This window comes from Apus apus, chromosome 1, assembly GCF_020740795.1.
Source record: "Apus apus isolate bApuApu2 chromosome 1, bApuApu2.pri.cur, whole genome shotgun sequence".
NCBI classification, from domain to species: domain Eukaryota; kingdom Metazoa; phylum Chordata; class Aves; order Apodiformes; family Apodidae; genus Apus; species Apus apus.
Window position 1 is genome coordinate 190469277 of NC_067282.1, and position 24664 is coordinate 190493940.

General features: G+C 42.4%; 1 protein-coding gene across 1 annotated transcript in view; it reads right to left on the reverse strand.

The window, feature by feature from the left end:
• LOC127386566 (sucrase-isomaltase, intestinal-like) overlaps nucleotides 1-24664 on the reverse strand; it is a 59017-nt gene that overhangs the window by 19391 nt on the left and 14962 nt on the right. Inside the window, exons 6-14 of the mRNA XM_051623860.1 lie at nucleotides 24072-24168; nucleotides 22876-22988; nucleotides 15543-15668; nucleotides 14412-14543; nucleotides 7613-7732; nucleotides 7390-7506; nucleotides 7213-7297; nucleotides 3701-3818; nucleotides 324-492 (exon numbers count right to left, since the gene is read on the reverse strand). Coding sequence (XP_051479820.1) covers nucleotides 324-492; nucleotides 3701-3818; nucleotides 7213-7297; nucleotides 7390-7506; nucleotides 7613-7732; nucleotides 14412-14543; nucleotides 15543-15668; nucleotides 22876-22988; nucleotides 24072-24168 — 1077 coding nt within the window. The remainder of the gene's footprint in view (nucleotides 1-323; nucleotides 493-3700; nucleotides 3819-7212; nucleotides 7298-7389; nucleotides 7507-7612; nucleotides 7733-14411; nucleotides 14544-15542; nucleotides 15669-22875; nucleotides 22989-24071; nucleotides 24169-24664) is intronic.

Here is a 24664-nt window from a genome sequence, read left to right on the forward strand (position 1 = left end):
ATATTTCAGTAATTCTATGAATCCTCCAGCCCAGCTTGTAAAACCAAAATTATATGGAGGGACCTCAATGATAGAATACATAATATAAAGAGATCAGTTTTGGATGGCATGCAGTAATATAATCTGAATCTAGCAGTGCTATTTTTGTTTCTCTTCAGCCAGCCAAGACTGATGACATTTAGCTTTTTTAAATCTCCAGCTCCTTACGCTGTGGAGGCCGTTACTGCTGGCCATCTCGAGCAGCTTATTTCAGAAAACATTGAAATTAATTTAAAGTGTTATTGTGTAGGAGCCAGCAACTGCCTGAAGGACACTGGACTTACATAGGGAATGCCAAAGAGGTTGAATTCCAGGACTCCAATGATTGACAGGCGCATGTCCTTCCACTGGGAGAAGTTGTCACCCAGCCAGTGACCTCCGTGCTTCCCACTGCCAACGAATGTAGACCGACTCAAGACAAACGCTCGCTTTCCAGTTGCCTGCTGGACAACACTGCAGAGAAATGCAACAAGATCATTCAAAATAAGAATGGTAACTGAAAGAGGCATACAATCACCCTGAGCTTTCAGGTACAATTTTAGCTGAAGGGGTGTTACTTGTGAAACAGTTATTAAATGTGTTAGTTGGTAAATGTGGCTGCAAAACTGCAAATAATGGGAAGTTTTACTCAGTGGCCAAAATTTTAAAAAAAATAAAAAATCTATCTGATCCACAAAACAATTTGTTTCAGGTATTTTTAGCCTTCCTAAAAAGTAATCTGTGTTTAACACAAATTTATTCTCAACAGTGTCTCAATCTGAAAATTGAAACATAATTTCCTTTCTGTATTAGTACATTCCTTTTAGTGTTCTACATGCTTCTAAAAAACAGTAAAATATGTAATTTTTTCAATACAGGATTTATTTAGAGATTTGTATTGCCAAATAAGGTTGTAATATCCTGGAATTAAAAAAATAATAATAATCCGAATATCTTAAAAAAAGAAATAATCAATATAGAAAGCTACAATGTAATCATTCAAAATGTCAGCCCATGCTTTTAGTATTTCCTCTGGTTTTCTGTCATTGTTTCATATATGAGGTTTCATTACAGAATTAGTAGTGTAATGAATTTTTCCTTGCCTTTTAAAATCATTTTTCTGCATCACCAGAAAATCAAGGAAGTGCAATATGCCTCATTAACAAATCTATAACAAAATTCTTCAGTGTAGGATAATCTCTGTACATAATTTCATATTGCAATATTCTATACTGCAGGAACTCAAATTCAGCTCTGCTTTAATATGATTTGAACAACACAACTTATACTCTGGGAAATCCTATCATGAAATAATAATCATGTTGTTCACCATCCACCTCATTCTCTCCCTCCTTAATGAGAATTGATCAAGAGCTCTTTGATCCGTATTTGTAATGGCCAAGATTTGGTATTGGTTCTGTGATGGCACAGAGCCTTTGAAATGCTTCAACATTTGTTTCTGAAGCAAAAATCCAACAGCTTTCATGCAAGTCTAAACAGATTAAGCTTATGGGCCATATGCAACATGAGGTGCAGGGTTGTAGGTGTGCTGCTGGGCTCAATAACTGCCCATGACTCCATATGTTTTGTATAAACGGCATTTTGGAGCCATTTCATGGATGTCCAGGATATGTGTCCTCTGCTCTCACTGTGCAGCACAAGTCTTTGGCTCTATCTGCAAATGCAGCTGCTAATGAGGGCAACATCAAATCAACTCAAATGATCTGCAACAAGTAATTCTTGGATAAATTTCAGTCCATTGTGAACCATTGCAGAGCAGGTCTTAATATTGTCAAATGTATTTCTTGACTGAAATTATTTACAGAATATCATGAGCAAATAACTCTCAGCATTAAGGTAAACACAAGCTGATTGCTGTGCTAGTTAATGTAACCAAACTAAAGCCATTTGACATGGGTCAAATGACATATTCCTATTCTCTGGCTGCACTAGAATAATCCTTAGAATTGCTTTGTATATTATTACGAAGTTGTCATTTGCTTTCAGCCAATATCCTGCATTTGACACTGGTTTGCTAAATATTCCTGTCAGTAATTTAATTTAGCATATTGTTTGTGAAGAGCAAATGCAGAAAGGGGAAACAACCAGCCTTGAAAAGAAATGTTTGAGAAACCCAACTGAATGTGTACAGAACAAAATTCACCAGAGCTCCCCATTTTGCAGCAAATCCATCCCCTGCTTATGCTATTGGTGGTGCTCTCCAGCCTTAACAGACTCTCTACATTTGGTTCAGCAAAAAATGTGTTCCTCTTGGAAGGAGCCTTGCAAGCATGTGCTGCAGGATGGGGAAGGCTGAGAGCCTTGGGGGAGGCTGCAAGGAGCTGTGCAGCAGTGACCATCCCAACGGCGTCGGTCTGGGTTAGCTCGGTCAGGACAGTGTGCATGCTGAAGGGGCTGGGGCAGCAGTGCAGGCACATGGAACTTTTCCTGCTAAATTCACAGGGTTTGCCTCAGGCAAACTGGCACAGAGCTTGAATGGAACTAGAAAAACAGCTTAAGAAGGCAGGCAAATCCAAAGTCTCCATTCAAACAGTGTTACCAAGGCAGTGAATGGTTATGCAGACCCCAGAGTGTGGAGGACAAACCCCAGTGGACAGAGCAGTGATGGGAGCATCTTTGCTAAGACTGGGGCACAAGGGCCCAAAGACCATGCCAAGTCCCATGCGTCCTAACTGGGGTGGGTGACCAGTGAGGTCCAGGGTTCAAGGGCTTTCTGCTTCTCCTCTCAAAAGCTGGACTGCTCTTCAGCCAGGTCCACAAGAGCTGGCAAACTGCTTCTGGCTTTTACCCGGTGCTTCCCTTCCCCCTTGGCTTGGCATATAAATACAAGTGCATTAACACTGTAAGAGTAGGCTCACTTAGCCATGTCCTCTGGATGCTGTCACAATTCAAGTGCTGAAAATGAGTGTTACATTCTGAAATAAGGCAGCACAAGGACCCCTGCTTTGGCACTTACACTGCAGGATTAGACTTCGTGTTTTAGCTCAACCTCTACTGCAAAAGGCATAATTTGCCCATTTGATTTAATCTAACAGCCAGCTTTACACTGCCACTCCAGCTCCACAGCAATAGACTGCTTGTATAAGCTAGTTTTGAGTGTTTCCCAGCTGCAAAATGAGTTTTACAGTAGCTGACATCAACTGTGCTGCAATGCAGCTCTGCCCTCCTGGACCAACTGAGCCCCAAGCAAACACACAAAATGCTGCCTGCCAGGAACCAGAGGCAGCTCCAGAAGCAGGAGGAGCTGCAGGAGCTGCATGATTCAGATCCTTCACTGGAAGTGATAGGAACTCCTCTGCTTGGGCCACAGTAACAAAGGGATGGAAAAATTCCCCTGATGCCTCACAAGGCTGCTTCTGCAGCAGCTGCACATGAACAGCTCTAATGGAGAGCGGGAACATCTTGCCCTAGTTACACAAAAGCAGTAGCTGAAGAGTTAGGCCCTACAAGTAGATTCTAATTTTAGCTAAGAAAAGTAAATTAGGAAAAGATAGCATTTATTCTTCCAAGACTCTCTTTTCTTGAAAGTTTTTACTAAATGACAAATAGTGAAACGAAGCATGAGGTTATTTCTTAGTAGATATTATTACAGATTTCCCAGGTAACATCTGCAGTCTTTAAAATTTATTTCAATCACCTGAAATCTGCTTAGAAAACTTACTTGAAAGTTGGTGCTGTCTGTGACCAGCCGAAGAGAGAGTGGGTGTTGTAGTGCTCTCCAAGGTAAGTCTTGGAATCAGGACACAGTGTCTTTTGTGACAGGGAACCATCACTAATCTCTGAGAATTACACAAAATACTGTAAAATTATATGCATCACAGTTAAAATATTTTCATATTTCTATCATTTAGGGGTGAAAACACCACAGGATTTAGGAAGAAGAAAAGCTGAAGAAGTGCTGGACCTGCACTGATTAGAGGTTAGCATGTAGCCCTGAATACCTGCTTGCAAATGTGTCCTCAAGAGGGTGAGAGGACTGAGTAAATACTGCTAATTAATTTCAACTTTTATGTCAAATAATTCAAAATATCTGTACAGATATCATGTATTCAATAAGTGATAGCCAGAAAGAAAACTTCTGCGTTGCTGATTTAAGAATACAGCTATACATTCTTTTACATAGTGACAAATTTTACATAAGAATAAAAATGTTGAAAAACAAAAACAAACAAACAAAAACCCCACAAAGAAAACCACAAACAAACAAAACCAACATTAAAAAAATCCCCAACAAATAAAACCAAACACAAACAGAAATTCAGATGCCCAGGGAACTTGTATGGATGTATGAAATCACGAGACCACAGTTTGTGTGTCACTCAGCTGCAGATGTAGGTAGGCAGCATGATTCTGCCCTATTGCAGCAAAGTTCACACCTGAGCTCAACTCTGGCCCCTCTCTTCCCCTGAGGCATCTAAGACTAAAGGACAGCACAGCCCCAAGCAGCTCACAAGAGATGGGTTGGGAGTGCCAGAGGTGCACAAGGGAGGGAAAAGCATGAGGTGCAGCAGTCCTCAGGGTGCCATCTGCCATGGCCTGATAGGCTGCACAGAAAGGAGCAAAGTTATAATGGTATATTCACATGCAGATGGATTATCCAGTAGCTCTTTCTACCAGCAGTGGAGGCAGCAGTAGCTTTTTGTCTATTTTCTATAATAGCCAGGGGTAGCCCTGACACCTGGCACATCACTGGTTTAGCTGGGCTAGGGGAAGCAGCATGGGGCACAAATTGTCTGCAGACATACTGCCTGGTCTTTGATCCCATATTAAGTAGATGCTGGCAAAACCTATTTGGTGCAGAAAACATGATTCCCATACTCTGCAGATAACCTTCATGAAAATGCCATGTGAAGTTCAGCAGGAATTGGGCAGGGCAGATGTTTGGTTTATAAATGTACTTCTTTTTAGAGGTGGAGTTGAAAATGCTATAAAATCCTCCCAAAAAAAAGAAGAATAGCTTCTCAAATATTCTTTTACATACTTAATTAGGTGCATGCACTGTTGTAAATATTTCTCTGTGAGCCAGCAATCTCACTGCCTAATTGCACTTCAGTGTATGTTTGCAGTTCATTACCACGAAGTGCATTGCTCTGTACCTGAAACCCTATTAGCCTCTGCTCTGCTGTGCCACCGCAGCTGGAATCCTTGTGTTTGGCTCTTCAGACACAAAGACTCCAGTGTGGCTGATCTGCATTCAAAATCATTTATAGGCAATTTCCAAGTAACTTTGTCTGATAAGGCTTTGAAGAAGACACTAGGGTTCTGGGGAAAGTCACTCTTAATGTCCCAGTGGCACTTAATAATTAGCCCTGTGAAATTAAGGTAGGATTTGAAAAAAACAAATGCTGCCCCGTAACTCAAATTTTTATGCTTTATTCTTATTCAGAGTATTTTGTATTCTGCCTCCATAATACTGATTATTTTACAATTACACATTAATCTTCAATATAAAGTGTTTTATAGAAAATGGATTTGAAGGACATCTGTTTTTAGAAGTCCAAACCACGGTTATGTGTAATCGTGGTTATAATTTTGATAAGGAGGCTGCAGGCTACACAGACAGAAAGCCTGAGGCCCTGAGACTGGGACTTGCACAGATTCAGTCACCTAAGGCAACAGTGAGCCCTCAAAACCCTGCAACCCCAGAAAGGTCCTAATGTCTTGTGGCACTTAGCAGCCCAGGTCCCACCTCACACCTATACCAGCCAAGGGCTTGGATAGCCAAGGGCAGGCACAGCACCAGCATTAAGTGAAATAAACAATAAAGCCCTTAAACACTGGTTGAAAATAGATCTCCTGCACCTGAGAAAAAATGTCTTAGTCTCCTGCCTGAAGAAGGGAGACAAACACTGTGAATTACAACCAGAAGTAGGGGCATAGGTGCATGAGAAGGAGCAAGCCACAGAGAGAAACTGGGCTAAAAATACACCTTTCTTCAGCATCCCTCATTGTCCTTCCATGCCATGAAGCTGTCTAGGTCTCTAATTCTATCTAGGTTTCTAAGACTCCTCTGTAATGGCTCAGGCTTCAATGCCACTTGCTGCAAAGCTCAGCTTTGTGGCTCAGAAGCCTCTTTGTGAGTCCATCCCTCAGTCCTTTATTTATGAGGGTAGAGGGAGCTCTGCTGTTTTGGCCATCTTCTCCAAAGTCTCGCACTTTTTTTTTTGCAGCTCTGAATGATGAGAAAAATCAAGGTGACTTAAGGCAAACGTGGAAATGTGTCCTCAGTTCCTGGGCTTGGTCAAGGACAAGATCCACAGGGCCAGTGTACAACAGTTAAAATCAGTGGTTTCCTCACCAAGTGAGCAAACACCAAAATCATAAATAAAAGTTCTGCTTCTGTTTTCAATAATTTACAATCTTTTTATAACATTTTGTCATCATTTTGTTATTTTTGTTTCTCTTGTATTCAGAGGGAAAAGAAATAAGATTTAATAAATAAGATGAAGAATCCACATGACAGCACAACAGCCTAAAGGGGAAAAGAGGACATTTCTGATCTTCACTGTCAATAACTCATTTATTTATCAACTTCCTGCTGCATATTAGCATTGCTTGGACAGCCAGGACTTCCTGGGGAAATGCTGGCTGGATTAATTGCCAGGACCACTGGCACTAATGTTAAGTATTCTTGGCTTCCTGGGGAAGAATGAGCATGTCATTAACCAGCTACCGGAAGAGGTGTTCCCATTCTTATCAGTCTCCCTCAGGCATGGGTATTTTTAGCCCATTTCTAGTAAGGCAATGAAAATTTATTTCCTAAGAGAAAGGAAATATATTGAATTAGGGTATTATGCCATCTGCCTTAACGTGATTTGTGGAAAAGGTAGAGACTGCCCATTCCTGGGACAAGAAGTGGTGATGGTAAGGCAGAAACATTACTCCTTCCATAAATCTGTAGCAGAGTTACAGGATACAGGTATCTTGCCTTTTCTCTGATGCAAATCAACTGCTCAGACAGTGGCGGGGAAGGCCATTTTTCTAGTCCTGTTACAAGGCAGGCCCAGTGACAGAGGGAAGTGGCTTATGTTTAATACTCCACCAAAGCTGAGATGATGGAGTCTTGAACAAACATGTAACTGAATACACAGGACAGGCAGGGAAAGATGGAAAATCCTATCCAGGATTAAAAAAATAAGAAACAAAAGAGATTGTCAAGAAAACTTAACTTACTAGGAACATAAGGAGGGTCATTTATATCATTAACAGCACATCCAGGATACTGGCCTCTTAAGAAATTGGATGGTTCATTCATATCCTTTATTAAAGAGAACAAGACACAAGTCAAAAGCCTATTTTATTTTTTTTTTCTTTTTTAGAAGAAAGAAGGGCAAATATAATGAGACTTACAATCCAGATCCCATCGTAGTCAAGGACATCCTTAAACTCCAAACACATCTGGGTCCACCACTCCACTGTCCTGGGGTTCGTGTAGTCAGGAAACACAGAGTCTCCGGGGGGCCAGGCCTAGAGTCCACAGGTATAACACCTGGTTATAATTTCTGTTACATGGCTGCTTTGTCACTCTGAAGCAACAGTAGACCAAATGCATTAGATTATTTAATGAACCAACCTTTCCAACAGCAGGAGTTACACCATCAGAGTTGTTCACCCAGACTCCCATTTCCTGGCCAAGATCATAAGGTCTGTAAGTGCCTGGTTCTTCATCCTTACTTATGAAAGGGTCCTGAAAGCAGTAATTACATTTCCATTATTGAAATCCCAAATGCAACAGTTATTTTTGTATTTGTATATTTTAGAAAAATTTGGATTATGTTCTTAATGCAGATTGCCATAGTGTCAGAAGGAAACAGCACCAAAATTTTGTAAGAGTTGAGAGCACACAATAATTTTGAAAATTCATTAAAGATATGTAGCTTCTCTTGTATAAAGCAAAAGTGATGTGAAACTATTAAATATCTTAATGTTTGGGGGTTTTTAATGAGACATTCTGTGTTCCAAATATTTTAGAGAGTTTTTTTTTACCCCCTGCCAAGGTCTCTTCTTGGCAGAGCAGGGTGCCACACTGAGTATTCCTACACTTGGAAACCTCTGGGTTTCCTCCAAGGTAATCCTCACTCCAGCTGCCTCAGCATCATCTGCTCAATGCTGGAATAACTAAAATTTCTCAAGTGGCATGAAGTTGGGACACATCTGATATCAGAAGGCACTAATTAGCCCTCCCTTCAAATCCAATGTCAGACAAGGGTGTTTTTTGCCAATCTGGTGCAGAAGAATCCAACTCACGCATGCCTGCAGGGCCACACGTCTGTGTTCTCCCCAGGCATGAAGACCACAGCACTTTACACCCCATACCTGGTGCTCCTCAGTGATTAACATACGAAAGAACCGAGATAACGCCTGAGTAGAGAAGGAGGGGGAGAAGAACTGTGCTGTATGAGAGAGCTGTGCTGGAGGAGGACAGGTTGGTGAGGAAGAAGGGGAAGAAGGTGCCCAAGCAGAAGTTTCCCCGCAACCCATGGTGAGATGGCAGCTGTCCCCCTGCACTCGTGGAGGAACGTGGTGGAACATTCCCTGAAGGCGCCAAGAGAGGTGAACTTGGCCACTGGACTTGGACTTTGTGGCCAGAGGATTTGCTGCCTGTGGACACTGATTGCACAGCTGTGGAAGACCCCAGCGCCAGGGGAGTTTGTTCCTGAAGGAGCCCATGACTCTGCGGGAAGCCCAGGCTGGAGCAGCTCCGGACCTCATGGGAAGGACTCATGGAGGAGAGGTTTGTGGAGGACTCTCTCCCATGGGAGGGACCCCGTGGGGAAGCAGGGAAGGACTGTAAGGAATCCTTCTTCCTGAGGAGGAAGGAGCAGCAGGAACCACCAGCCTGTGAACTGACTCTAAACCCCGTCCCCTGTCCCTCTGTGCCGCTGGGGGGAAGGAGGGAGAGAAACCGGGAACAAAGTGATTTGGGCCAGGGAAGAAGGGAGGGGTGGGTTAACATATGCAAGCTCTGCTCTTTGTGTTGTCTGTGTCCTGTGTGTGTTTGATTAGTGTGAAATTAAATTATTATTTTTTCCCCAAGTTGAGTCTGTTTTGGCCAGGACCTTAATCGGTGAAGAACCCTCCTTGTCCTTTTTCTTGACCCATGAGCTTTGTCCTCCTCATCCCAGAGTGTGGGGGGCAGTTGAGTGAGCAGCCATGGGGCTGTTCCTTTGTTGGGCCCAAACCACAACAGCCATCAACCACCTAGCTCATCAAAAGGGATCCTCATCTGCTCCTGGCAAGGATGGTGGCTCTTCATGCCAGTAAGAAAGTTAGAAATACTTAGAGATGCCAGTCAATGCAGAGATACTATTCGACTCTGCCCAGCAGTCAATTGGGACTAAAAGGAGATAAGTGTGCTTTGCAATATGTCCTTAACTGGGAGCAACTATCTGCTTTGTGTTATTTAGAGCAGAGGAAGATTGCAGCCATTTTAGAAGAATTTTCTATTAGAAAATATTTTTTCTTCAGGTTCCTCTTAAAGGCAAAATCTTTCCGTTATGAAACACAATGGAGACAAACATCACTGAAGCAGTTCTTCCATTCACTTGTAGCTACTAATAAACTAATAAACTTCTTAAGAAAAAAGCATATCTGATCCCAAATGGGAAATTTATTTAAAGGCACGTTTTAAACCTCATTTTGATACCTAAAGTAATTGCCTGATTTACTTGTAAGCTCTCTGATAGTTATAGCCCTCGTGAAGAAAGTACATTCTTCCATGCCCCTGCTAAGTCCCTACCTTAAGTGCAAAATTCTGTTCAGCTTTGACTGTCTAGCTCCAGTGTCACCTCCATGAAGATTGTAGGTGTTCATTAGGATTTTAACTGTTCAATTCTTCAGCTTTGGGAAAGAGAAAACTGTCCATCTGCAATTATTATCTTATAATTGTAGAAAATGAGTCCCTCAAGGGACATGAATGCTGGAAAAAATCAGCTAATTACCTACTCCTAATGCAAACTTCTGGTTTCCTTCAGCTGAAAGGTTATTCTAGTGCATAAATCTATTATGCAGGTGTGGTATCATCCTAAATAGAAAAAAAGCCTCCCAGGCATTAATGGGTTGTTTGTGGGGGAGGAAGTTCATGTCTGCGAAATCTTCCCTGACTTATTTTTTTAGCAGCTCATGGAGAGGAGGTGCTGAGCATCCTTAATTCCAGCTGATTGCCCTGAGACCTGAGGGCACCCAGCACTTATCCAGACTGATGCACTTCCACCTAGGGCCCCAATCATAGATTTTTGATGCACAGTCATAGAAACTCACCTCTGGAAATTTTAGCCTCTACAGCTAATAGAGCTGGACTTTAAAATGTTAAAGCTATCAAGCATTATTTTAAATTTTAAATCATGAGCATGTTGCTATTGTCTTTTAAGTAATTTGTCACTCATGTAATTCCCAGTTGCTTCTATTTTTAGTGAGATTTAATGGAAGTTATACAAGGTCTTTCATCAAAGCTCCTCTACAATAATAATGTTTATAATTTTACATGGTCGTAATTTTTACTTTTAGAACTCTTTTCTTTGTTTCAAAGGAATATATTTGGTCTGCCTCAGCTGAAGCACGCACATGATTCAGCACAGTAATGATGACCAAGCACTGACACTCCTAGCCAAAATTTCTCTTAGGTGGAGGTGGCCTCTGAAAGAGATCAGGAGAGAGAAGTGCTGACAGACTGCATTTAGAGACTCCAATAATGGGAGTCTCCATGCTACTCCATGGTACCATCAGGGTGACCATAGGCACAGAGGGCTGTCAGCATTGGATGCAACAATGGGGACAGGACTCCTGATGGTGAGGCACCTGCCACCTCAGCGGTGGTGGCAAAACTGAGCTCAGGGTCCCTCCCTCAGGCAGGTTAGTGATGTTAATACTGCTGGCTGTCAGGGTCTGCACTTTGCTTGTGACCATAGCAGTCTGAGAAGAGGAGGACTGAACCCATCTCCCCCAAATCCATTTACTGGAGGTTTTACGTGAGACTAAGTGATGGCAATCAGACCCCATGTCCCAAAATCATTATGAAGGAGGCAACAATCTGCTGCACTTGGGAAACCCACTCATTACTGTCTCTACACAAAAGGAATCTAAATAGAAAATTGTTCTTTTGGTATCCAGCTGGCTTACACTTGCCTTGATTGCAGTTAGCATGGTTTTGCTGTCACTTGGGAATGCTTTACATCACCAAAGAATGCTAGCAGTCAGTCTGACAGAAGCATCAGCAACTGTAATCAAGTGAAAATAGAAAACTTCTCTACCAGTGCAACCTGTACTTCCCATTAGCTTTTAAAATGAAGAACAAACTGGATCAGATTGTGTTCTTTTTCACAAGCTGATCTAAAGAACTAGATCAGAAGAGAGACCTTAGTTACAGGTTAGTGGAAGGAGGAAGTAAAGGCTAGGCTTCCTATCTGATTCCCATTAGCTCACTGCATGAATTAAGATTTGTTGTATATTCCTTGCATCTGCCTGACAGCTGGATTTAGATTTATATAGCAACAGCTCCTTGCTTTGCTCTAGCATGCACCACCTGGGAAACTGAAAGAGCTTTAAAAAACTTGTTGAAATTAAACTCACAAGTAAGAAGATAATATAGCTCACCCACTAAACGGTGACTGCTTGCCTGTAGCTTCTTACCCAGCAGCAAGTGCTGGAGGCATCCTGACTGATGAAGAGGTGACTACCATGTATTTACTGAAGGGCAAGAGTGTGCAGAGGAAGAGCTATCCCAAACTCATGGTATTTTACTGATATGCTCACAGTCTTGCAAACTTCTTGGAGATAAATCGATAAAAAAGCAGGTGGTAATTTTTAGAGCAGTATTGAGGATACAGGCAGCCTAAACTGCCTCATAGTTGGACAGAGCACTTGGTCCTGACCCCACATGTGCCCTCTACCACTTGGTTAGATATTTACAATTACATACCCAGTTAATTTTGGACTATTTTTGTCTTGATTTTGCTCTCCATCAGAGTGACTTACTTATCTGTTACTGTTTAAACTCTGTGCCTTGGACCTCCACTAATGGAAACTGTTTTCACTGTTGCACCCTGTAGCTTCTCCTGATTTACAGCTGCAGAAGAACCAGGACATTCAGAGCAATGTATCTTTGAGGACAAATTGCTGGCAAACAACACTCGCTATATAGGCTGCTATTTCCATTATCCATATGTAATTGATCAGTTGGGCTGTGTGGTTTTGTCTGAGATTTCTAGCAGAGAATGCAATTACAGTACAACGAAGTGAAGAGTTAGGCCAATAATAAATATAAAGCAAGTATTTTTAGTGAAACTACATTAAAAAAAAAACAACAAACCAAAACCCAAAAACTCCCCAAACAAACCAACAAATCCTGCAGACTGAAGAATAGCAAATCTCACAACTGTATTTTTAAAAGGAAACATTGATATGGGTGTCTGTGGTGCTAACTGTCCGTCTTCAGTCATATGCTAAACTTAACAACAAATTGTGGAGGAAAAAATAAGGACAGGGATGCAGTTCTAACTTTATCTATTTGACAAGATAATGTGACTTTTAGATGAGAAAACTGCAGTAGCTCTCAGTAAACATCTGATACAGTACCACAACTGAAGGAGGAACTGTCCCACAATTTAGAACCCTGCTATTCATTCTGCCTTCCCACAAGCCTTTGACAGGACCCTCATGACAAGATGAGGAACATGGACCTTATTTTAAAAGGATTGGATGAACTTTGGGCCAAAACATAGTGGTTTGTCCGTTATGATTCAGCTGGACTAACTGGTCTCCTTTCAAGTATAATAACATATAATGTAGGTAAATGTGAGGCAGGGCTTTGTCATACAAGACAAATTTTAGCAGAAAGAACGAAATATTTCTGCCATTCTCCAAACACTGTAGGGGATCATATGGAGCCCTGTGAAATCCAACTACCTGCTACACAGGCAAACATGTTCAAACTGGGGCACATGTGGGGAAGAGCTGCTACGATGAGATCTGAAGACCTCACCCGAGAAAAAGACAATAAAATACTTCAATTCATTCAGCCTAGCAAAATAGGCTGAGGGAGAATATGAAAGAAAGTCGAAGGACAACAGATTTTCAGTCTGAGGTAAACATGAATAGTAGTACCCAAATTAAAGTGTAAGCTGACCATTTAGGCTGGAAAATATAAGACTGCAATTGCAGCACAAAGTCCTGACAGGGTCTCTGTGGGATTTTCTCCTCTGCTTTCCCTCGTGGGTCAGCTCAGCCTGAGCCATCCCTGAAGCATCTTTTGGACCTGTTTGCAACACCCGCTGGGGAGGGACCCCTGGCCCTAGCCCTGGGCAGCTGGCTTCCTGCTCCACTCGCCTTGCTGATGGGCAGCATTATCCTCATATTTACATTAAATCTTTTCTGCTGCAATTTAAAGCACTTCTTCTCCTGTCCCTAGTGGTTATGGAAAACACATGATGCCCCTTATCTCTGTGGTGACACTTGGCAGCCCGTGTGCACTGCTCTGTATCTGGGCATCCCTGAGCCTTCCAGATACTTCCCCACTGGAGCCACTGCTCCAGCCTGCCCTGGGGGGCGCAGCCCTGCTGGCACTGCACTGCTGGGAGGCCCTGCAGAGCATCATCTTGTGTCTCCATCAAGGACTTGTATTTAATTTATTAATGTACGTAATGTTTAAATTAATAAATGTTAATTTAACTGGTCTCTGATTTCTTTGCTAGCATTGACACTAACTTAGCTGTTGGAACAAAGAGTAATTTTGGCATGAAGACATGTATGGGGAATTGCTGGAGAGAAAAAGCAAATTTTGTTGGTAAAGAATGGGGAAAATGGTAAAAACTACAATTTTCTCTTCTGCCCAAATTTGTTTTGTCATGTCAATTGTGGTTACAGGTTCAACATACATTTTCCACAAATTTTCACACAAACTAAAGTATCTTACACTAATTTAGATTAAAAGTAAATGTAAGAAACATTAATTTTAGTTACTAGTTTTATAAAGTTATTATTAATAATTTTTTTCCCACTATTCAGCTGATTTTGTGTGCACATTAAATTTGTTTTTTCATTTTCAGGAAAAGTACTGCATGAAAGCAATCCTATCTCAACTCAGTCCTGAACAAAGGAAAAATTCTCATAATTGAGTGAGAAAAAGTGAAAGAGAATTCATGTTATGGTGTATCAATGGTGCTGGTAAAGAGATATCTGATAAATGCAACATATTTAAATATGAAATCTGTGATAAATTGTTCTTCAGCTCTTTTCAACAAATGACAAAACCAGAAAATCTGCTACAATAGCACACTTGCCATAGCACCCAGATACTACTATGAACACTATGTTGCAAATAGTGTTATAAAGAGTGCTTATAAATGGAGAAATAATTAGCAACATCGTTAATTTACCAGAATAATGACATCGTGCATTCCTTCCTTCTTCAGCTGTTGGATGTACTCTGGCAGACCTGCATAATTCACTTTGTCATAGGTAAAGTCCAGGCGACGATCCATGTAGTCAATGTCAAGATGTTGGACATCCTAAATATTTTGAAAGTAAGCATTACATGAGTGCTTCTTCCAGCTTGGCACAGGGAGACAAGGAGCTCCAGAGGAGAGCCACAAAAAGGATCAGAGGGATGGAACACCTCTCCTACGAGGAAAGGCTGAGAGAGTTGGGGTTGTTCAGCCTGGAAAAGAGAAGGCTCCAGGGAGACCTTATTGTGGCCTTTCAATCCTTAAAAGGGGGCTTACAAGAAAGATGGGAACAGCGTTTTTAGTAGGGTCTGTTGCACCAGGACAAGGTGTAATGGATTTAAACTAAAGAAGGATAGATTCAGACTATAGATAAGGTGGAAATTTTTTACATTGAGGGTGGTGAAACACTGGGACAGGTTGCCCCACCCCTGGAACCATTGAAGGTCAGGTTGGATGGGGCTCTGAGCAACCCAACCTAATTGAAAATATCTCTGCTTACTGCAGGGGGTTGCACTAGATGACCTTTCCAGCCCAAACCATTCTATGATTCTATTCTTCATGCACTTGACATAGAAAACCAGAATGTATGAATCTGCATTTCTAAAAGAGAACTAACATATGAAATAAGACCTAAGAGATTGACCATAATAACTGTAGATAATGGTCAGGCCAAATTCAACTTCTATAAATTTGCATGGTAGCAATGGACAAAACAGAAATGTAGAAGTCCTACATTAGCAACTGTTTGGCAGTGATATGCATCAAAAGTCCCATAATTTATTTTTCAATTGCTGGCACCTCATACTGCATAAATGTAAATCCCCACCAGAATCACCTGCTATGCAGCCAAGAGCAGCACTTAAAACTCATGTTTAAAACCTGCTTTAAATGTCCTTTTAAGTTATTAGAAAGATATTCTATGCAAAACCACTACATAAGATTATGAACATCCTATTATTCTACAATTCTCTTAGCAGGATAATCACTTTTCCTCTATTATAATTTTATCCATCTCACTTTGGATTGTAAAATCAGCATACACAGTGAAAAATTCATACTTACATATGGGATGTTGTAGCGGTGCATGCGATCAACGGTTTCCTTTAAAACATCAATGCTGCCATAACCCCATCGGGAGAGATGAAATCCCAGAGACCAGTAGGCAGGCATGTGTGGGCGTCCAATGGCCTACAGCAGAAATGAGAAAATGCATTACAGAGAAGCAAAGAAAGACAAATAAGTTATTCTAAAATAGCAGAAGCTTCCAGCCCATTTAAGCCACAAAGATCAGGGCACAGGTATCACACACCCATGAAACGCCCTTTCTCAGAACAGCTCATTGCACAGCAAGCTTGGCTTCCAAAAGTACTTCTCCTGGTGGACCCTTGTCATTAGCAGGGACACCCTCACTGAGTATCACTTCTAACATACCACTGGAAGATACAGGAAAACCTGGGAAAACCCAGGCTAATATTAAATGAGGGTCTCACTGAGGTCTCAGTCCCCACACAGTAGCATGTACCTTCACTTAAATGGCACATGCTGACACAAAGCCAGTGTGGAACCTGACCCTGCCTGGCCCATGCCAAGTCCACAAATCCTTTGGTCAACAGCAGGCAAATCTTTGACACTACAAAGCAACATCAGCTTTGCTAATTTATCTTGTCTCATTCAGCTGAACTAACTCATCAGGAGTCTGATGTTTATTTGAGCTCTCTGAAGTTTTAATTGTATTTACACACCACCCTGATGAAATTCAGTTGCTTACAACCAACTGCTTATACTGCTGGCCCACAGTGCTGTGTTGCCAGAGACTGACAAATCTCTTCAAGGTCAGAGTTACTGTCTGGTCCTGAAATTCTCAACTGAAACATGAGGTAATGAGTTAAATATGATTTTATAAATATTTTATTTCAACTGGATCATGTAATCCATCTGTAAATTGCATGAGGAAACTTGATTGAGAGCACAGGGGAACAAGGCATCCTGCTCTGCTTCCCCCAGTGTGAGCTGCTCTGGCAACCTGGGAGAAGCAGCAAGCAATCACCATGTGTCTGTTGTAGGAATAAACTGAAATCTGGTGCTGCCTCATTAGTACACATTGGTGTTTTCTGGGGGTTGTCTCTTGAAATCCTTACTTCAGTTTAAACAGTTAGATCCCATGAAATTAACCTTTGTTCAGTATTTCTATCATCCTTGCAGGTGGTACATGAAAATCAAGTAGCTAGTAAGCACCCATGACTTATTAATCAGTTGCAGCTATTGACTCCCTTTGGCTAAACAACTGTTCCTCCCTTAGTTTCTCATGAATCTCAATAGTCAGGTAATTATGCTAAGAAGTGAAAAATAATAAAACTTGCATATTGGCAGCTAAGCCCCACTTACTTTAATTAAATAAAACACAGCACTCCTGGCACTCTGTGTCTACTGTACTACTAAGCTCTCTAGAGATCCCAATGCATAAAGGCACAGCTTCCTGGGGGATTTTCTCCAGTAAGAGTCTGACCTGGGAAAGCAATGCTGAACGTGAAATTGCTCTAAAATTGCAGGGATGCTAGAGCTGCTGGGATGTGCAAACTGCACCAGACAGAAAAACAGATGCAGGACAGAAGCAGGAATAAGCAGATGATATTTCAATGCACCCAAGCTGGAGAAACCCAGAGTTCAAATTGCTCCCAAAGGAGTATGGCTTGAGGACAGACAGACAAACTTCAAGCACTAAGCATTACTCATGTGGCTACAGTGTGCTTTTGTTTCATGGGATGCTGGTATCTCACCTAAGAAAAAGCAAAAGCAAGCCAGAAAAACTGGTGAGGTTAGTGGTTTGAGTCCTTCCAGGAGGGATGCACTGGCCAAGCTGCACAGCTGCCCCACATACCTGCTACGCGTTCTGTTCCACCAGACTTAGCTCTCTTCATTCTCCTCAACACTTAGTTCACCTCCAACTTAGCTGGAGGCTAAGCCCTTCAGAGGAAGCAAGAGCAGCAATCTCCAGCATGCAATGACACAGCTGCATGGAGCTTTCACTGCTGGCTGCTGTGCCATGGCAAGGAGGGCCCTGGGCAGAGGAAGGTGGCCCACTGCCATGCAGGGGGAGGCCGGTGGGCAGAGATATGCCATTGCCACCATGGTTTAGTCTTGTCTGGTTACACTTTTTATTAGTTCTTACCAGCTTGTGTGGACACACCTCATCCCCCAGACCATAATTCAAGCTCTGCTGGGGTTTCCCATGGAGAGCTCAATGGGGCACGATGGCTCAGGATGATCTCTTAGACATCCTGTGAGGCAGCACTGAGGTGTCCAGCAGAGCACGACAAGCCTCAGGGCAACAAGTCTGTTTCTCTGTCACGTCACAACTGCACTTGCCATATTAAGGATAAATTCCTCTGAGGAGTCAGCAGAGCTTGTTTTAAACCAGCCAAGGCTGCAAGAGGAGCTCTGTGAAACCCATCACTTTGTGCTCCTAAAGCAGATGCATGTTTTGCTCTTGCTTTATCTGCTGTAAAGACAGTGACCTCTATAAACAAGATTAAAAAGACAGACGAAACCAAAAGAACTCCCTAATGAAATAAAATGTTTTGTGCACAGACTTGTCCCCTTAGACAAGAGGAAGAGGGAAAACCAGCTGATAAATATTAATCCCACAGCTGAAGGCAGAGCCCAGTGCCCTGGCAGGATGTCTGTGTGGCATCATTGCCTCTCCCCAAGCAGGCTGGGAAATGGGAACTGCCATGGGGATGACAGGGAATTGGGACTTGCTCCAGGTCTTGCGATACCCCAGGTGACTCCTGGCTGGGGGGGACCTGAACCAGGACATCGGCAATAAAACATGATACAAGAGCTGAATGGGGTGTTTTTTCCTGCCCCTGTGTCCTATCTAGCACCCAGATGGATGCCAGCACGGCTGGAGGTGGAGCTGTGGCCACTGGGGTGCCAGCCAGAGTCCTTCCCACAGGGCACATCCCCAGAACTGGAGTTTGCTGAGGTTCAGCTGCCCATCCTTAGGTGATGGTGCCATCTTGCCTGCTGGCCACAGACCTGCCCCACGGCAAGGCAGTATTTTGTGACAGCATCCCTTGAGCAGCTCGGTTTTACAGCTGAACCAACTCAAGAAAATCCACCTTGCAAGCAAGATATTAAGATTTAAAGTCATTAGCTTCCCAGGTTCACCAGGCTGGTGCATCTATGGTGAACTTAATTGAAATCAGCAGAACTTTTGAAGAGGAAGGATGAAAACAGGGCAGCTGGGAAAACAAATGTTCTTTTTTCTAATTATGCTGTGGACTCTCTCTAATGGATCCCCCTGAAGCTTCCTGATAAAGTAACTGACATATGGTACCTACTTGCGGATGGATCAGCAGAGGCAGAGATGTAATTTCCAAAACTAAAAACTCATGTTGGATTTGATATATATTTAGGATCTAGTTAATTCATATAGATTGCATTGTGCATACAAATGATCATAAAATGCAGTAGGCAGAGAAAACCTCCTTGGCAAAATTGACTGTCACAGAATCAGAAAAAGTAAATGAGATGTGGCAGGGGAACTGAGGGAGGAAAACATGAGAAATGCAGAAACAGCAAACATATGGGGTATCCAAACTGAGAAAAAAACCTGTAAGATACACTAGTGCAGAAGCAGAAACAAAAAGATCCTATTTTCTGTTTCACAACTCCTCCTGCACTTGGTTCTTAAATAACTCCTGGTGTTGTTTAACAAATTTACTGTTAGCTTTTCCAGGTTTACATAACATAGCATTACATAATTTTTTTCCCAACTTTTTTCAGATTCACCTGAGACCTGATGAAACCAGGAGGTTCCCTGAAGTGTTTTGCAGTAAGAACAAGTTTCAGTGAAAACATGTATATCTAACAGCTAAAAGCTGTTCCCAGGGACCAAGTGACCCGTATTTATTTTCCCTGTCTTCAGTTATTGGAAAAATAAGATTATTACTATGAGCATTAATGTTATCAATCAAGTTATAAATGCTATATAGTAAATTAGGATCCTATTCCACTGACACTATGACCAAAGACTTGGATACAAGAGATGGCTGAAGACATACGTCCTACATATCACAGAGGCCACAGAGACAGATGCTCTTTCCCATGCTCACAAAGGATCTGAGATCTCCAGCAACGCAGGAACAGAGGCTCAGCATGAAAGATTACTAATCTTGCACCCTAATTAGCCATATGAAATTACTCCTGAAACTTGGTATTTGCTTAAACTTCCTACCTCTAAGGAAGAGCTTAAGGAGGAAACTAAAAATAGAATTTGGCTAATGCTCTGGATTTAGACTCAGAAATCGTGTGTTTGGATAGTCACACAATGGCTAAATTACACAGGTGCTCCCATGGCCCAGACATCTGTATCCAGGTATCCCTATGGCTGAGGCAGGAGGGTGAGGGGTGTGGGCAGGGGGTAGCCTTCACTCAAAGTCTTTGCACAGAAGCTGAATTTGTTTGAGGAGAGCAAGAAGATAGGCCCTGCAACTGCTTTAAGGAGACACAACTTTAGGAGCATAAAAATGTTAAGAATTTTCAAAGTCAAGGTCTTCAAATCTTTTTCTTCCCTGCATAAACACTTATCAGATGCTTAGTCTTTCATAGGCAACCCATTAATTCAATTCTCACTGAACAAGCAGGTACAAGCAGGTTCCCCATGTCACGTCTCAAATAGGAGGCTGGACTAAAGACCTCCTGAGGTGCCTTCTACCCAGAACTATCCCATGGTTCTGTGAGGAGGAAGTAAACCAACAATTTACACTCAAAACAAAATGAGGAGACATGCAGTATGCTCTCTGAAAGCTTGTCATCTGATAATTTGTGATAAAATAACAAATTAATGGCTTTCACTCCACCCAACAGCTGCTAAGTATCTATTTGTTGAACTGCAACTTGAGTTGCACTGGGGCCATAATGGAGATGATGTGATGGGTGGTCCCTGCAAAAGGCCCATGCAGTGATTTTGTGCAGATGCTCATACAGGCAGGAGGCAAGTGCCATTCCCCCAGGGAGCTCATTGCAGCTGGGAAGCCTGGCCCCATCAGAGTCTCCTGCATCTGGGAGCTCCCAAAATGCCACTTTCCAGGGGACACCCACACTAACAGCTGGGAGAGCTGAGGGATGCTGCTAAGTGGTACCTTGCAGGCATCGTTCACACTGCTCCTTTCCACCCCCTCTCCTTCCCCAGGGCATGACAATGACCACTCAGGAGAGTCCTCTCGATGTGACAGAAAATATAGTGGAAAAATAAAGTCTTTTTTGTGTTCTTCCCACATATCTTGTACATAAAAGCCAAATTATTACCCTAGAGACTAATAATACCGTAATTGTAACATTTGCAATCCAGGAATTTCAGGATGTTTACTGAAGAAGTTATTATTTCACCGTGAAATTGCTTCCATGCGTTCTTTAAGATTCCCTAGAGAACCAAATGCAAGCTCGAAGAATACAGAACAGGGGATTTTTTGTCCTGGCATGTGACATGGCTGGTTAGGAGACACCCACCAGCTCCCCTTTACCTTGTTTTCTTCACCCCAGCTCCATTTCCAGGGAGGCAGGGGTGGAAAGTGAGCTGCCAGTACCCATCAGCTGGGGAGTGAGAACTCTCTCATTTTATTTTCAGCTGCTGGCCACCTGCTAAGCCACAGAAATGCTGCCTTCAAAGACCAGCAAAAGACTTTGAAAAGAAACGGGGATGGCTCTGATCTCCAGCGCATTGCTGCAGCAATTGCCCTGAAACTGGTGCTTTCATTGCAGGGATCACAGCTGCAGCCGGCAGGAAAGTCACTTCACTTTTTCTTTCTTCCTTTCTTTGTTTTGTTGTTTTGTTTTGTTTTTTGTTTGGTTTGGCTTGGTTTGGTTTTGTTGTGGGTTTTTTGTTGGTTTTTTTTTTTGCTTGTTTGATTGCCAATGTGTAAATTCAAAACCCAGTTTCCTGGTTGGTCTGTGCCACTGGGGTTGGAGATGGCTGGTGGGAAGGATGTGCAGAGGGGGATGGAAGTCTCTGAGTGACAGAGCATCTGGGATGTGGATGGGTGCCTGCAGTTTCCTGCCTTTCTGGGAGGCACTACCTGAACTTCTGGTCAGCAAAGGAAGGTCTAGCAGAGCCTCCTGCCCTGGGGAAGCTCCAGCCTTCCCAAAATGGCAGCATGACTGAGGCTTCTTCTCCCTTCCAGCACTAAAACAGAACCCAGCAATACTTTCCGTCTGGTTGAAACTAACTTTTTCCTGGGCCAGAGCAATGCTTCAGTTCCAATTTCAGATGTCTTAAAAGAAGGTAAGCCTGGCATATGGAGGGTTCATAAAGCCAGGAAAGACAAAATGTTTGCTGACAATGAGACCTCAGCCCCCTTGGTGGAGCAACAGAAAGGAAGGCAAAGCACATGCACATCTCACCATGAGCTCCAGCTTCCAGGCTTGGGGATGTCCTACCACAGCCTGCTTGGCACCTCTTGGTGACAGCTTCATCCTCAAGGTCTGCGTGCATGAATCCCCCTTCTCACAGTGACATGCCCCTTCTCAGCTTTGTTCCATATTCTTTGAGCTTGGCACTGGTTCTTTAGGCACTTTAGGCACTTAGGCACTTGGCACTTTAGGCACACACCTCAGCAAATATTCTTCTGAGCAAGGGCCCAGTTAATACATCACCCAGCAATTGGTGACCAGGAAAAATATGTCACCCGACACTTTTTTCCAGGCAACTCTCACTGGATAAGAATTGTATGCACTGCCCTGAAGGAGCTATTCACTTGTGTGCCCTCAGATCTTTGGAAAACACTGGGCAATTTGAAGGAAGTAGTTATGCTGTTTGAGAGAGCAGTAAATACTTTTTTTTTTCACACCTATACTCTCTAATGCAATTACATGGATTTTTATTAGAAAAAACAGGCTGGTGCTCCAAAATCAACAGGCAATTCCCTGGCAAATAAAGGCTGGAAGCCTCTGAAGTTCATTCAACATCTCTTAAGTCCAGAAGACAAAGTTGCAAAACATTTCCATCTGTGTTCTGCCTCATTTGTTTTCTCCATCCACAGAGTCAAAACACAGTTACATATAGTGGAGACTGTAAAATATCATGGCCTGGAGAAGAGTGTGCTTGGACAAATTTCTTTCTAATCATTGCATCCCTTTAATGCACTCCTGCTCACAGTACTGAAATGCTGCAGAGAAGGCTGGAGATGTGTACTGAACACCTGGCCAGTCTGCCACACTCAGACAGTTTGCAGATCCTTGACCACACGCCAGGTTGCCCAGGGACCTAAAGCTATGGCTCTGTATGAACAGACCAGGACAAGGTTTTGTCTGCACTAACTGCGCATACTACCAGATGCTGAGGGGAGATCAGCAGAAGGTACTGCTCCCTCTGCCATATGCACTTTTTACTTACCTCTGTGTATTGCTGAACTACATTTTCGGGAGTTGGTCCAAGGAAGATGTAGAAGTCAAGGACCCCTCCAATAGTGCGGAAAGTTAAAGATGGATTTGGACTCAGAGTAACATCTGAAAGGAAAAAAAAACAGGGTCCCAGTGAAAACCAGCTCAGCACTGTGGGTAGGAATGGTTCAAAGCTGCACCAGGGGAGTTTCAGACTGGACATTAGGAAGCAGTTCTTTATTGAGAGAGTGGTCAAACACCAGAACAAGATTCCTGGAGAGGTGGTCAATTACCCCAAGGCTGTCAGTGTTTAAGAGCCATTTGGACACTGACCTCAAGAACATGCTTTAACTTTTGGTCAGCCCTGACGTGATCAGGCCGTTGGACTAGCTTATCACTGTAAATCCCTTCCAACTGAACTACTCTATTCTAGTCTAGTCTAGTCTATCCCATCCCATCCCATCCCATCCCATCCCATCTGTATGCACAATGGGCTCTTCTTGAATAAATGTATCCCCATGCAGAGGTGCCTACACATTCAAATCACTACCTGATGCCTTGTGGGGACAATTGGATGGGCAAACAGGACCTACACATAGGCTGGGAGTTGCCCAGTGTTCCTCTAATCTCCACTTTCAGACTGGCATTGTGCAGCAAGAAATCACAGGAATCCACACAGAGTAGTTTGCACAGATCCATTTGTCTCAATTTCATTTATATAAAAAGAAACCACAAGCTTGTGTTTAGTGTTCCTCTACATTATTTTAATCTTCTTATTGGAAGTCATTGCCTGCCAGGGAAACTGATTTTATAGACTGAGTGAAGATTCCCCTTTTCTGAAATTATACCACTGGATTAATACAGGAAGGTGACCATGGCAACGCACGAAACTAGTCTCCACAGACAGAACACAGGACTAACTTAAATTGATTTGATTCAGTTATGCCAATCCCAGAAGAAATTTCTTCCATCTTCTCCTTTCCCTGTATGTGCTTCTATTTAAAAAAAAAAATTACTAATATATTTTTTCACTGAAAATACCTTATCTTGTTGAACAGTCATTCTAATTAAATCCCTTTGAAAACTTTATAGCAATTCCTGGAACCTCAGTTATGGAACCACAAGTAATCAGTAAAACAGTTTTTTATATTTGCTAATTTATCATCTTTCTATATGCAACCCATATAGGGAATCCTTGTATCTTTTTACCTTGTGCATTGGAGTTCAGAAGGAGAACACCATGGGCATTGGAGTCATCTTCTACACACATATAGAAAGGGTGAACTCCATAGAGGTTGGCAAAAGGCTGAAATGAAAACAGCACATGAGGTATGGCTTGACTTTGCTATTATTCATAGTTTTTGTCAGCTAGATGCATATGCAAAGACAAGGAAATAAAGTAATTCATAGTTAAAGACTTGTTTTGAAAGGTTGGGGATTTTTTCATCTGAACTTGAGTTAAGTCAACTTGATAGAAAAGAGTTATTTTTTCTGCCTTATCATGATGGTACTTTTTTGTCTCTATCAGATAAACCTTCCATATTCTGACAAACCTTCAAAAATTACATGGGTAAGAACTGCTTTGCTGGGTAGACTCATCAGCCACTGACTCTCATTTAGCCAAACATCTAACGAGTCCTTCTGAAGTCCAGCGTGTTTGGATGAACAGGGATTCAACCAAGCACGAAATTAAATGCTTTCCTGAACCAGGATCTTGGCACACAAAATACTTTTTTTCTGAAAATTAACTGCACCATGAGAAAGCTTCTGATGAGTCATTTCAAAGTCCCCTCAATTTGACT